At 35.3% G+C, this 14,219-nt stretch overlaps 1 protein-coding gene across 3 annotated transcripts; it reads right to left on the bottom strand.

Moving 5' to 3' along the window:
• Positions 1-49: 49 nt before the first annotated feature.
• On the bottom strand, positions 50-10,207 carry LOC118044014 (myosin-9). 3 transcript variants are annotated; one of them, XM_035052156.2, is made up of 36 exons: positions 10,085-10,207; positions 9,803-9,948; positions 9,566-9,722; positions 9,375-9,433; positions 9,043-9,202; positions 8,793-8,942; positions 8,585-8,721; positions 8,355-8,501; positions 8,173-8,274; positions 8,000-8,057; positions 7,817-7,918; positions 7,601-7,638; positions 7,278-7,404; positions 7,020-7,190; positions 6,730-6,861; positions 6,436-6,545; positions 6,219-6,279; positions 5,812-5,989; positions 5,509-5,714; positions 5,291-5,410; positions 4,568-4,666; positions 4,089-4,310; positions 3,657-3,796; positions 3,373-3,499; positions 3,255-3,299; positions 2,897-3,151; positions 2,639-2,794; positions 2,337-2,543; positions 2,074-2,214; positions 1,650-1,720; positions 1,466-1,565; positions 1,334-1,390; positions 1,160-1,216; positions 978-1,058; positions 754-836; positions 50-456 (listed from the first exon to the last, which is right to left on the bottom strand). In XM_035052156.2, the coding sequence occupies exons 1-36, from the start codon at positions 10,190-10,192 to the stop codon at positions 333-335; spliced, it is 4,434 nt and encodes a 1,477-aa protein (XP_034908047.1). In that variant the 5' UTR covers positions 10,193-10,207; the 3' UTR covers positions 50-332. The 3 variants fall into 3 exon arrangements, with proteins under 3 accessions (XP_034908047.1, XP_034908045.1, XP_034908048.1); XM_035052154.2 differs by having other exon boundaries at positions 3,388-3,499; XM_035052157.2 differs by lacking the exon at positions 3,255-3,299.
• Positions 10,208-14,219: the final 4,012 nt, after the last annotated feature.

The following is a 14,219-nucleotide window of genomic DNA, read 5'->3' as shown; positions in this document are numbered from 1 at the left end:
TTAGGGTTTGACAAATGTTATTCAAGAGAAAAATCTTGTAAGCCTTTATTTTTTCTTCCTCGTAAGAGATATCAACTAGTTGTACAACAAAAAAACAGAGAAACGTTGCTAAATTGATATGGGAGCAATGGCATCCCTTTTTGCAGCAATGGACTACCTATAGAAAAGAATTTCAAAGGACATAGTAATGTCTAGCGTAATGGAAAATCTCGCAAAATGAATAACCTCTCAGGAGGGCATCTACAGTTAGGGAGCTTGTGGCTTTAATTTACATCTTTCAGTAAGGGAGACTGATGAATAGAACTCGATCCATTTCTGCAGTGTGATCATATTTAATCACAGCGTGGCAGCAAGAAACTAAAGCCAGAGTTTTCACGAATCAGAGGTGGTGGTTCGATGTCAGCGATGTCAATTTGTTCCATGGACTTCGACAAGTCATCAACTGAAAATGGAATGCTGCAAGCATGAAAATTTTTGTAAAAGGTCAGTGACAGCCACAAGTTCAGGTTAAGGGGAGGCGCCTCTTCTTGTGGCAAAGAAATATTCCTCATTCCAGATTAACTTCTATTCATTAATATGATGTTTTAGCTACAGGTGGATAGCACTGGATTCTTGCTGAAAGTTTTCAGCACTCATACTTTCCAGCTAAAATTCTAGCTGGGTATGCAAAAACGTGTATCACAAGTTCAAATAATAAAAGAAAAAGGTTGAATGATGCAGAACATAAAGGAAAAGATAACATTGTTTGCTGACCTTGAATCATCATCCAGCAGGAAAGAATTGCTAACTGCATTATTTGAATCTTCTGTCATCAACACCCTCATTTTGGATATAACCTACACGGAAAGCATACACATGGTAAAGCTCAGCTGGATCAGTTTTCATCAAATTAATGTAATACTGCAACGGTTACCAATGTTCCCATGTGACAAAGATGACTCTAACCTAGTGAAGTCATGGTATCGGTAAGAACTTACATCCGTCGACACACTGTGTGTGCCATACTTGTCGTCCCAGTACATGGTACTGATTCGGTATAGCTGCTGGATACTTAGAACCTGCATGCACAGATTAATTAATTTGGCTATGAAATGGTGAAGATGACAGCACAGGAATAAAACGACATCCAGGCACTCTTGGATGATAGTTCATCACTCACTGGGCACAGGTCATGGCTTATTTCATCCAATGTTTTCTTTGGCTTTTGATGAATGACCTACATCAGGAAAAAAGATCAAATTGAACATGTCATTGTTTCTCCTTCTTCACCATCTTAACATGTAATTGTGGTCTGGTGGAAGCACTCGTGAATTCATAAAGAAGGAAAACATACCAGAAACCCGATAGCCTGTCTAATATGCTTGAGCTCATCCCAGGCTGAACCTGCATACTGCATTTATATTTTTGAGGTTGGTAAATCTTATATTTTATAGCAACAAGATGCGAGGAAGTGAATTCTAGGTACCTCATCCGTTGCTTTGTAGCACCAATGTTCCAATTCAGCCAGCCCAGCTTTAACATATTCACCATTACTAAATGAACAGCATTCTCTTCTTAATAAAAGGCTGCCGAAAAAAAAGTGCATCATAAATAACCAAAATTACGGCCACCTTAGAAGACAAATGAAAATCGGAGCATGGACTGAATACCTGTTGAATAGTTGAACATTGATGAAGGAAAATATCTGAGTGAACACCTTACGAACTAAAAATGGCGGCACCTAGAAGAAGAATCATATTAAGAAAAAAGGAATTCAGTTAATTGATCACTCAAGTTTTGATGAAGCGAAGTAGAAGGGAAATGGGATGAGTGAGTTCCTGTAGGAAATCTAGAAAGGGAAGTAGAAGTCCTTGAAGCCTTCCTTTATGGAAGAGGATATAAAAGCAGGAAAAAGAAGATGAAAAGTGTTCAGTATTCCTATATTCTCTAAGAGGTCATGCTCCTGTCCTTTCTACCTTGTGTATGGTGGCAACTAGACTAGCAAGAAGACTATTTACTGCTGATCCCTATCATATAAGCGAGGCAGAAAGAAGGGGATTTGATAAATAAGAAAACCAAAGGGAGGACTCTTACATGATTTGACTTCAAAGTGTTTAAGAAGCTTCCAAGGCTCTTCACTATTCCTTGCCAGTGAGCAATCAGGGCTTGCTGGGCTGCAGCATTGGCAACTGAACGCGCCCCCTTCACTAAACTTGCTCTGGATGTTCTTGGTGCCTATGAAAATCATGTTCAAACAAAAAGCTATCTAAGGAATTTTACAGCAAACAATTTAAACATGTTAACAGAAGCATAATTATATATATAACAACGTAGTTACTGATGCATAGAAAATATACCTGGATGCACAATCCAAGCAAAGGAGAGATTTCTTTCTTTAGATTATCCCGAATCATTCCATAAATTTTTTCTACATATGCTGTAAGCTGCTGCTTGAAAAGCAAAGCTGGATACTTGGCTTCAACTTGCCGCAATGTGTCCACTCCACCATTAATGCCCCCATTGATTAAGGATAGATTGACTCCTTGTGGAGCTCCACGAAAACTCTGAAAGAAAATAACACGGAAGAAACCTGACTTTAGTAAAGAAATGAAATTATCTTGATGGCTTTTGGTGATTTCAATGAGAAACTTGTACATGCCTGAGTCATTCTTCCAAATAGAGTAGCTGATGATGATCGTCGACGTTGTGGAGCCATTCCTGCTGCACCACTTGCTTTCAATGTGCGTTGGAGCAGTAAGAGGAGTGTTGAGGCATTGGATAGCCAATAGGCCAAGACATCATTGTTATCCTGGGTCTGATGTTCAAATTGAAATAACAGGTGAAAAGGGGTGACTTCTGGTGGGGGGAAAATGGTAATAAATAAAAACAATAATGCATAAGATTTGGCATTCCAAACCTCAATTGCATGGCCTATGGTCTGAATGATCCGATCAAACACACTGGTTCTCTCAACTTCAAACGATCTCCACTGCAAAAGGCACTTGTATATGATACAAGCAGCGATAGGTCTGTTCCCTGAAAATCCCAAGTGTTGTGCAACACAGCGAATGAGCAACTCCTGGTTCTCCTGTTGTTTCTCATTTAATGACTTTTGTGGCTTATCATCTACTTCAGAGTGCTCCCTGTGATTAATTGAAGGGCTTTGCAGATCCTAATCCATTTAATCAGGTGAACAGAATCATAAAAGGAGTCAAGAAAAAACATTTCAGGAGCCCAAAAGACTGAAAATGTGTAATTATGTAAGCTATGCTTACCAAACTTGCTCTTGCAGCATCCACTGGAATGTGACTCTCAGCCCTCTGTCAAATATCAGAAAACGGGAAAAGCTCTAATTCCTTCCCGTGACAGAAAATGCAAAGTCTAATATATGACATTATAAAGAATTACCTGCATAATTGATCTGGAGCGTCCTGAGAGGTACTTGTTGGGCGTCATTGATAGAGCCTGTTGCCGCAGGACTTTATTCTCTGACTCTAAGTTGGTAAGTTTCTCTTCTAGCCTAATAATAAAAAGGCAAGTCGTATTGATATTTCCATGCTACAGATACTAATTGAACTCTCAAAAGTTTGCAGTCCAGGAGAATACAGTTATCGGAATATAAGTGGTGATACAATACTAAATAAAGCAAGCATGAACAAATAATATTGATTTCCTACCTTTGCAAGGATTCCTGAAGTTGTTGAACCTTCTTCTCTGTTTCTTCCAATTTCTTCCGTCTTTCTTCACTAATCTCTTTTACTTCACTGTATTTCTTCTCAGTATCATCAGCTCTTTGTTTCTCAGAATCTAACGTTGTCTTCGGTGCATGAAACCAATGACAAGATTGACTAAATGAGATGATAAATTTTGCAGCTAGTATACATGCAATAAACCAAAACCTGTGCAAATTCAAAAGTGTTTCTAGTAGTGGATGAACAATAGATATGCACCCATTAACTCAAATGAATCCAAATTGTTGAAAGGGATTTTGCTAAATGACGCATTATTTTCCGAACATGTTTCCTCAATTAGAAATCAAATGACTACCTGATATCACATTTGATTCTACAGAAAAAGGTATTTATTGATTACTTGATTGAACTTCTTACCTTTAGGTTTTCTACTTCTTCTGTTAGAGAATCAATTTTCTTAGTATCTTCAACAAGTACTTGAGTTTCTTTAATTACAGGAGGTGCGTCATCAATAGCCTTCTTTGCAGCCTCCCTTTCCTTGATTATCAATGCATTCGCTTCTTCTATTTTGTTTTTCATTTCTTCAAGTGAATTCTGAAATTTCACCACTTCTTGTGCTTTTGCTTCTTCCAAATCGGTCTGCATGCGTGATGTCAAGCCTTGGCATGAGCATATAATTATCAAACTCCATCACTTAAAAGCAACAATTTCTTCTCATCATAAATTATCTGATAGTATTTGAAGGGTGTTGAGGTCAAATAGTTTCCATTTAGATTCAAAATTGTACTATTCTGCTAGATGTTGTGTTAGTATACTGCTTTTCATAGTATGTTGTAAATTCACATATATCCAAGAACTCTCTTGTTGGAAAAATATCATTCTGCAGAACATGTTACCCTTAAACGTTTTTCCAGCTGCAAACGCCATGTGAGTTCCTCTACATGCTTTTCAAGCTTATCTTTGGCTTCTCGTAGTGCACCTGTGTCTCTTGCAGCCTGCAAGAAATCGGAGATGTATGTCAATAATCCTACTTAAAAATCACAGGCATTAATATGAAACATATTTCAAGCATTTAGTAGGAAAAAAAATGCTATTCATATCAAATATATGTTGTCATTATAGCTGTTGGCTTTGTCATGTTTATGAAAGCCCTTAAGGTGTCAATGATGGCCTATTGTTCTTGTTAATTCTAATTGAAATATCCTCTGTTTCTATTATCAAACTAAACTAGTATAGCTCAGAATTTGATACTTCAATTTGAAGCTCATGTACTAAGACCATATCTATGGCTTATACCGAAAACTCGAGTGAACCTTTTGGTTATTAATTACCCTCCCTTTACGCACCACCTAAAATTCTGATCAAATTTCCATATCTAGACTTCTCTATATATTGAAGAACTCTGTTTTTTTTTTTTTTTTTTCAAGTGGTAATAATTTGTTAACCAAGATACTCAGATTATCTTGTGGAGTAAAGCTGATACAGGTAGTTTCAAAATTACATTCATTAAATTATGTTATACCCTTAGATCAATGTCTTGCAAACATGAAGTTGACAATTACACATGGAAAATAAAAACCTTTTAAAACCATATAAATAAAAGATTGCCCGAAACTGACCATTTTGAGCAACCTTAGCTCTCTCCTAGCAACTCTACACCTCCATCCTGTTTGTGTGATAATTGCACTTCTCTGCAGCCTTTTATAGTAGGAAGCAGCTTTATGACAGTGCCATCGGGCCTGCATTTGTCATCCAAGTAAAGAGTAATATAATTTATTGTTGGAGCACCAGAAAGTAGAGAAGTAATAAATAAGAGACATATCATCAAGGGTGTAACCTGAATAATGGTTGCAGCTTTAGTTCGCTTCCTAAATCTGAATTCCTTGCGAGCAACCATTGCCCTTAAACCTGTTTGCAAGAGAAGCGCAGATATATGAAGTTTCTTGTAGGCTGTTCTGGCTGCATATCTACGTATATGCTTCTGAATTTTTCTAGCAGCTGCCTCCCTCTTTATGCTTTCATAAACTTTGCAAGCCAGTCTTCCTACAAAATCATACAGATTCGTGTAAAAGCATGTCAAATTTTAAAACTGGTTGCATTTCTAAACCAGGTTAAGCTAGTATATTTTCTGATGAATGACCTCTCCATAGTGATTGCACCACTATGGTAGCCTTCCGCAATGCAATAAACTGTTTGCGAGCATAATGCGTCCGTATCCGTCCCTGGATGGTTTTTGCCGCGTTGTTGAGTACCTCAGCTCTCCTTGCATCCAATTCAGCCATCTGACCAGCTCTCAAGAAAACCTTTGTTTTGCCTATCTGCAAGCCATTCCAGTGCCAATTGAATTACAGTCTAACAGAGGACTCAATTATTTCGAAACAATATGTGACTGGATGGAGAACTTCCTTTAAGTTAAAACATAGACATCAACTGTGAATCATGCATAACACATTTCATTCATGTCGCTTTCATATCAGAAAACAATCTCATAATTATCTCCTACATTATCTGCTATTGGCACAAAAAGCAAAGAAACTTCAGCTTTACCTGGAACCCTTTAAGCCCCTTCTTTTCCAAAATCTTTTTGCAAACAGTCTTTTCATCATAGCTGTTCACAACAAATTTTATATTTAATAAATCCACATTTTTCTCAAGTATATTCAACAAATTCAAGACTAATTCAAAGTGGCCACAACTTCACAGTGAAAGGAGCCACAATTATTAACTACTAAAACAACAATTTATCCTACAATAGATTACTTACCTTCCTTCCAAAGCCTCTGGGGCAAGAAGTCCAAATCGATTTATGAATTCAAAGAAAGGGCGGCGAGTAGGATATCCAGCCATACTTATTCGAATTGCTTCTAAAACACCCTACATTGACAACCATTAAAATTACACTAACCAATAAAAACTAGCAAGAATTTGTGAAAACCATCTCAAAACTAAATGTCAGATTGTAATGAGAATTAGATACCTTTTTTTGCAAAAGACATTGATAAACAAGTACATTTGAGAAAACCAGCTCAACAATGAAGAAAAGTTAAATTGTACTTACACCGCATCGCAATTGCTGCATGATGTTGATATTCTCAAATACAGCAGGTTTTAGTAGATTGTTTGGCTTTACACATCTAATGTAGTGAGGTTCAGTAGAATTTAATGTATCCATTAGTTGCTGTAGTTGTATCTGCATCATTTTGTATACAGAAAGTTAGTTCTCAATTATTGAACCACAAGAAAGCATACAATATAGACAAAAGGCATAAGGGGTATATATAGAGCTCAACTGTTGTTTATGAAGAAAAAGGCAACTGCCTTGCTCATTTAGATAACAAATAATTCTACCTTGAAACGAGAACCGATTGAAGAGAACTTTGAAGATTTACTTGTCTCCTCTGGAAGTCGAGGGAACAGGCCAGCTACGAAAGGACATCTGGAAGCATTCAACAAATCTTGATGTTCAGGAACCACATAGTCTTTGTTCTTGTCCAAAAAATGGTCCGATTGATACTGGACCTGAAAATACGAGAAACTTAATCTTAATGCAGCAGCAATTCACATCATACAAGTATACACAACTAATGTTTTATCAATATAGCTTACCTCTCCAGCATAATGAGCGATGGTGAAATCTGTGCGAGACAGTTTTGGCTTGATAAAACGCTTGTGAACTTTAAATGTCTGATAAAGCTTATTTGAAAATGTTTCATGCGTTGACTTTGGAAACATGCTGAAAACAAGGCATTGTTAACAAGAATTGAGAAGCCAATTTGATCTTCAACAAGATGCTTAAAGAAAGAAACAACAAGCGGCTGATAATAGATAAGGGGAGAGTTTTAAACAATTATAAGAAGTGGTAAGTACAGTCAGAATTCTTTTCATATAGATGCAAATTATCCTGGAAAGCATAAATTAAAGTAACATACCAAGCTTCATCAAGGAGAGCTATTATACCTCCTGGTTTCTGCAATAACAAAAAAAAAAAGGGTAGTAAATAATAGGAGTGATGGAGTATAAAATGAGCCAAAAATAACTCATAAATAGTTAGAACACTCAAAATTTGCACATACATACCCCATTAAGATATTTTATCTAGAATTCAGGTTTAGAAAAAAGAAAAATGTGAATCACAGGGAAAAAACCTTTTCAAGAAGATCCAAGACATCTTGATTATCGACAAACTCAATATAGCTCCAATCAATCTGCTCTTTTGTGTATTCCTCTTGTTCCATTTTGAAGACGTGCTGAAAGTTATCATGAAACCTTCTTCAGTTAAAAGTTGAAAATAACTTTAGCTAAATAGTTAACATGGTCTGCAGCATTACCTGGTTGAAATGCTGCTGCAACTTCTCGTTTGTGAAATTAATGCAGAACTGCTCAAAGCTGCGCAGCAGGAATTGTAAAATTGTTATGAGAACTGCCTAAGTAGTTCCTGTGATGTATATAAATATAATTCTATTCATTCAATTATATGCATCTACTTTTCATTGCTCCTTACCTATTCGTCTTAAAGCTTTCAAAACCGTAGATGTCAAGGACTCCAATCAGAGATTTTGAGTCAGGATCTTGTCCAATGGAATTATTAATCTTATCTACTATCCTGTACATAACCACGCATGGTTATCATCATATGACTCTTCAAGTTATAGATGTTATCAATTGAAGACACTAATGTCTTACCAATCAAATAAACGAGAATAAACCGTCTTAGCTAAACCATCCCTGCTAGTCACTGCACTTTGAGGATCAAGACTTCTCTTGATGACCTCCTCAGGGGTGATCATAACACGCTTACATAATGCATCTTCCAAGGCTACAGGATCACACCTAAAATAAATAAAAAATTCAACAGTAACGTATCAGATACCATCTATGCTCGTATATGTAAATTTAGAGTTGTAGTGTTGTACATTAGTAGCTCTGCTGTTGTTTTGAGATGGAATTTAGCCTGGTCATCTTTAGGAACGGACGAATCAGCTTCTTTTCCCTTGGAAAAATCAATATTTCCAATATGAAGGACTGCAGCAACGACTCTGAAAATTGCTTCCTGGGAGAGGGAGAGGGTAAGATACTGGATTGACTGGCAGCAGTAAAAAGCATACTTCTTCGAAAGCTTACCTGCTCCTTCGCACTTATTCCAACAATATCCATAGCTCTTCTAGTGGAAAGATAGTCATGGGCATCACTTACACCAGCCAGTTCAAAGCAATTTGTCTGGTTAAGATAGTGGAATGATTTTGGGCTCCCCAACTTGTACTTCTCTACTTCCTGTTAACAAAAGGCTAGAAGTTGTAACATGCTGGCATAATAAGCATTCGCCATTGACTATAAAATCACATTTGGAGCTATCATTTCACCAGAAAGTTACCTCCTGTGGTGCGGCACAAAGAAGGTAAAAACAGTGGTAGTTGCGCTCAGGACTGGAAACTTGGCAAACACGAGATCTCTCTAAAAGGTAAGTTCTGATGGCAGCTCCAGAAATTCTTCCATGCTTGTCAAACTGGATCTCAACAAATTTACCAAAACGGCTGCACCAGTATTAATTTTAGGAACACATCAACGCAAAAACACCAATGAATGTAGTTTTGAAACATCTTAATGACATTGTCCATAAAATTATTGGAGGTTGTGGAAGATTCGATGCTAAAGCATGTAACAATTTTATCTGATACCAATTTCATGTCAAGAGAATTATCTCACCTGGAGTTGTTATTTCTAACAGTTTTAGCATTCCCGAATGCTTCAAGGACTGGATTTGACTGCAATCAAATCAGATAATAGAAAGGTCTAGTCAGAATTCATGAGAAATGAAAGGAATGTCACCAAATGGAAGATTAAATGGAATAGTGAAACACCAAATTTAACAACAAAAGCTGAATTTTCAAACATACTTCAAGAACTTGTTGTTCAACGGTCCGTCCTTCGGTGGCAGCTCGACCTCCTAAAAATGCAAGGTACCTCATAAGCATTTTCGTGGTCTCAGTTTTACCTGCACCACTTTCACCACTGACCAAAATGGAATTGCTTTTCCTTTCATTGATCATTGCCCTGAGGTCAATAAAACACTTTGTTGAATATATTTCCATTTGTAAAGAAAACGAAAAAGTGAAAATGTGAATAGGAATAACCTGTATGCAACATCAGCAACCGCAAAAACATGAGGACTCAGCTCTCCAAATGGTGCTCCCTTGTATTGTTGCATCATGTGGCCATCATAGAGATGAGGCAGTCTTTGAAATGGATTAATGGCAATAAGAATATTTCCGGTATATGTCTGCAATAGAAACATGGAGGTTTATATTGTTGCACGGACCATCGAGGCTGAAATTAACAGTTTTCTCTTCTTTTTTCTTTTGTAACTTAGAGCAATGCTAGTTATAATATTAACATGAAGTGGAAGGAAAATTTACATAGATCTCATTCAGTTCGTATCTCGTTTTCAAATTCTCCAGAACTCCAGGCTCATGCAAGTAAGAAAGCTTTGTCATGTCATCAACTCCACCAGCAGGAGCTTCCATATCCTTCGGATATATTTTTGATAATTTAGCAGTGACCTTGTATTTAGACAAACAGAAAAGAGAATGTCAGGGAGCAGGAAAAAACCAACATTGAAATGCAATGTGAACATTGTTCTGATTAAGTGATTTTATTATCAAGTTGCTTTGAATTTTTATATTTTTGTATAACCAGTATCTAAATCATAAATAACAGATGAATATTTCAGCAAGATTAGTTTTAATTTTTGGTTTTAGCAACAGAGACATGCATGAACGGTTACCGAGGACACAAGCTGCTAAAAAGAAGAATTTCTTCTCAATTTCAAAACATGTAGAGCTAGTCCATGAAATGCAACTCTAGTATGATTACAGAGGGACAAGGCATCAAAATCCTAGTATAAATACCATTCGACAACCATTAACCACAGGAGCTGTTATTCCATAGGAAGAAATTAAATCAAAACATAAAAAACTAAGGCATTCGATGCACCTTCTTTCCGTTTGAAGTCTCGATCTCCGCATCCTGCCCTGTAATCTTTGATACCTTTCCATCAAGCCAAGCCAACTGAGGGTCTTCAACCCAAACTTCAGAACCTACAATTATATTCTCCGTACTTCCCTGCAGAAGCCGATATTCAAAGCATGAACATATATAAGGTGCAGCCTGTAAATATTTAGCTAGAAATGCACTATTACTTTCACAATATATGCATATTTGGTTTCACATCCTTAATCAGATGCAAAGAAATCAAATAAACAGAAACTTAACCTTTAAGCCCCCATCATAGCATAAGGGATGTTAAGATATTCGACAATGTAGCTAAGCTATACTTTATAAAACTGGATGAGAGATTTCAACAGATAAAAGAATGAATCTGCTCGAATTTTCCTACTAAAAGCATAATATCTTCTTCTTCTTCTTCTCTGTCTCCGAAGTCTTTGTAACGCCAATGCTCTAATGTGTATCTCTTATCTATCTCAAACCTAAGAGGTGTAAATGACCCTTACTTTTCATTGATTCAGTTGCTATCTGAAACTTGTTTAGGATCAAGGAAGAAGAAAAGGAAGTAGTGATAGATGTTCAGCTTCGCTAACACCTCAACAGTATATTCTCTCTTTTAGCGTTCTTCTTCTCTTCTTCATGAAAGATAGATGATGAGTAGTTAACTGGATTGCTATAGAACGTTGCAAGCCCTGTGGAAAGCTACATCAATTCCTCGGAGCGATCTAACAGCTTCAATACCACCACATTGTTGCTAGATCAAATCGACAATACTAAGTTCAAAGTTTACATACCAAAGTAAGTTCAATCCATTCCCAACGAAACAATGGAAGGCAAAAACGTCGCCATCCATGTGATTACGTCTTTTAAGGTAAAACATCGCAACATTTCTTTCCATTAGAAAGCATACAAACCTCTCTATCAGCATCCTTCTTCACAAACTTTTTCCATCTTACAACACTATCGAGCCTCCCATCAGAATATTTGCAAATCACCACTACAAAACTACATCCCCGTATGGTCATATCTCTGTGAAAGTATTTTGCAAGCTGCTCAACCTTGTGTGGATAGATCTACAGATAGAAACTAATGGCCGAGTTATGTTCCCTTGAATCTGATTCATCTTCTGATTTATTCTTACATCACATCATAACCCCATATATCTAGTAACTTTCCAGGAATCACCAAACTATTTAACATAGTCATTATTTTCTTCATAATCATCAGCCCAGTGTCTTTATAAGCAGCCAAGTCTAATGTTGTACTAATTGTTTTTTTTTTCCTTCAATAGAACACACTCAAGGCACACAGATTCAAACCTTATCAATGCCATACCATTTACTCTTCCCTTAAAAATGGGATTCATTTCATACAAAGACATATGGTATCATCACATGAAAAAAAAAAAAAACCAATAACAAGAAATCAATCTGTAGCCTATACCAAAAAAAGAAGAAGAAGAAGTTAGTAAAATATAAATCCACGCACCATTTTGAAGCTATTTAAATTCAAGGTTGGACTAAGCAAGCACCATCTTCATAAAATGTAAGGATCCAACCATTCAACTTTCTCTTGGCTCTCAAGATTCTACCTTGTTGATCATATCAAATCCATAAGTAGAGCAATGACCACATAGGAACCTCCATTCCTGACTCTTTTGATACAAACACGAATCAAGCTCAAAATTTCACAGAAACTAGATCAACTTAGATTTCTTTTTTAAAAACAAAACGACTCCAATTCCAATTATGGGGAAAAAATAGATATAAAAGATTGGATATTCAAAGAAAATGAAGAATTTTTTTTATATATGTTTCTTAATTAGTATAGAAGAGGGGAAAAGAAAGGATAGAGAGTGAAGGGGGAGAGGGGAAGACAATAGGTGAGACAGTCTTCAAGAGGACCTTTGAGTTCGGTTTGGTTTCCTATGGTTTCGCGCCAATTCGTGGCTACTAACCACCTCTTCTCTCTCTCTCGACGAAAATGTCTCCATCTATATGCTATGACTGACAGTACCGTGTTATGCTGCATCTCTTCTTAATGGCCGTTTGATTTTAATCCATGATCACAACTTTTCAAGCAGTGCATGAAAGGGGTTTTTCCTCTCTTTTTTTTTCCTTTGAATATGATGAGAAGGAAGGAAATTTGTCAGCATTTATCATGTTAATGAAATGGAAATTTAATTTTTGGTTTATTGTTAGACAATGTTGTTGGTTTATTTGGAATATAAAAAAAATTATTATAAATGCGCAAGGTGAATTTAGAGGGATGCTTTTAAATTATTAATTTTTTTAAAAAAAAATTATTTTATTTTTTATTTAAAAAAAAAACATGTTTATGAGTGTAGGAGTTTACACCACCAGGCCTCTAAAATGAAAACCTCAAGTGTGTGTGGACTAGAAGGCCATGAAAAGCACCTAACATTTTTTCTTTTTTAAAATTGTGTGGATGACATGTAGTCTATTCAATTTTTTTAAAAAAAAATGCATAAAAAAATAAACAAATTAGGGCCTGTTTGGAATGCTTTTCAAAAACACTTTTGAAAAAATTTGAAAATTTTTTATTTTTTATTTTGCTTTAAGTTAATATCTTTTTTATTTTTTCAAATCATTTTGATGTGCTGATCTCAAAAATAATTTTTAAAAAATAAAAAATATATATATTATTAGCATACTTTTCTAAGTGAAAAGCACTTTGAAAACCAACACTACCTATATTCCTAAACATCCTCTAAAGAAAAGGAATCTGCAAGGAATCTACAATGGTTGATGATTAGGAAAAGAAAAAAAAAAACTTGAAAGGTAAGTGATAATGGAGAAATTTTAGAGTCTTGGATGGGAATACATACATACATACATACATACATACATACATATATATATATATATATATATATATATTTAGAGAGAGAGGGAGGGAGAGAGATAAAAAAAAATTAAATTTAAATAATAAAAATAATTTTATCTAGATATAAACATATTTTTTTCTTATTCTTCTCTTTTTTTATAATTATTATTTTTATAAAGCAAGCATTAATAATTATTTTTTTTACTATTTTAGATTTTCCCTTGAGAGTCGAGAGAGGTGATGATATTTACTACGTGACCATTTATATTGTTTATAAATTAAAAGGCACCCATTGTTTTTTTTTTTTTAATTTCTAGTACTACTTAAGAGGTTATAATCATAATAATTTCCCATAATAAATAAATAAAATTGGTACTAGACAAGAGAGGTGAAGGATATTTTGCTGATATATAGTGGTCTCTTTTTTTTTCTAAAACAAATAATGGGATAATAGTTAAATCTGATATAAAAATTAAATTAAGTCAAATGATAAATGATAAAGGATGTAATTAAAAAAAATCAAATTTGATATAAATACCAAATAGGATAAGATGTTGAGGAATCTAAAAAAAAATATTCAAAGCAAATAAAGAATAATTAAAAAAAATAAAAGTCATAATTGAAATAAAAAGAAAATATAGGACAATTTTTAATTTTGACTAGATTAACATGTTTTTTTGTGTGGGAAAGAGAGAAAAT

Source organism: Populus alba, chromosome 13, assembly GCF_005239225.2.
Source record: "Populus alba chromosome 13, ASM523922v2, whole genome shotgun sequence".
NCBI lineage: Eukaryota > Viridiplantae > Streptophyta > Magnoliopsida > Malpighiales > Salicaceae > Populus > Populus alba.
This window is presented reverse-complemented; position numbering and strand designations above follow the sequence as displayed.

Coding starts and splice junctions, on each gene's coding strand:
- LOC118044014 (XM_035052156.2), bottom strand. CDS start 10,192: ATGGAAGCTCCTGCTGGTGGAGTTGATGACATGACAAAGCTTTCTTAC. Junction 8,943..9,042: donor TTTGTGCCGCACCACAGGAG/GTAACTTTCTGG, acceptor TTTTGTTAACAG/GAAGTAGAGAAGTACAAGTT. Junction 4,311..4,567: donor AGCTGGAAAAACGTTTAAGG/GTAACATGTTCT, acceptor TCACGCATGCAG/ACCGATTTGGAAGAAGCAAA.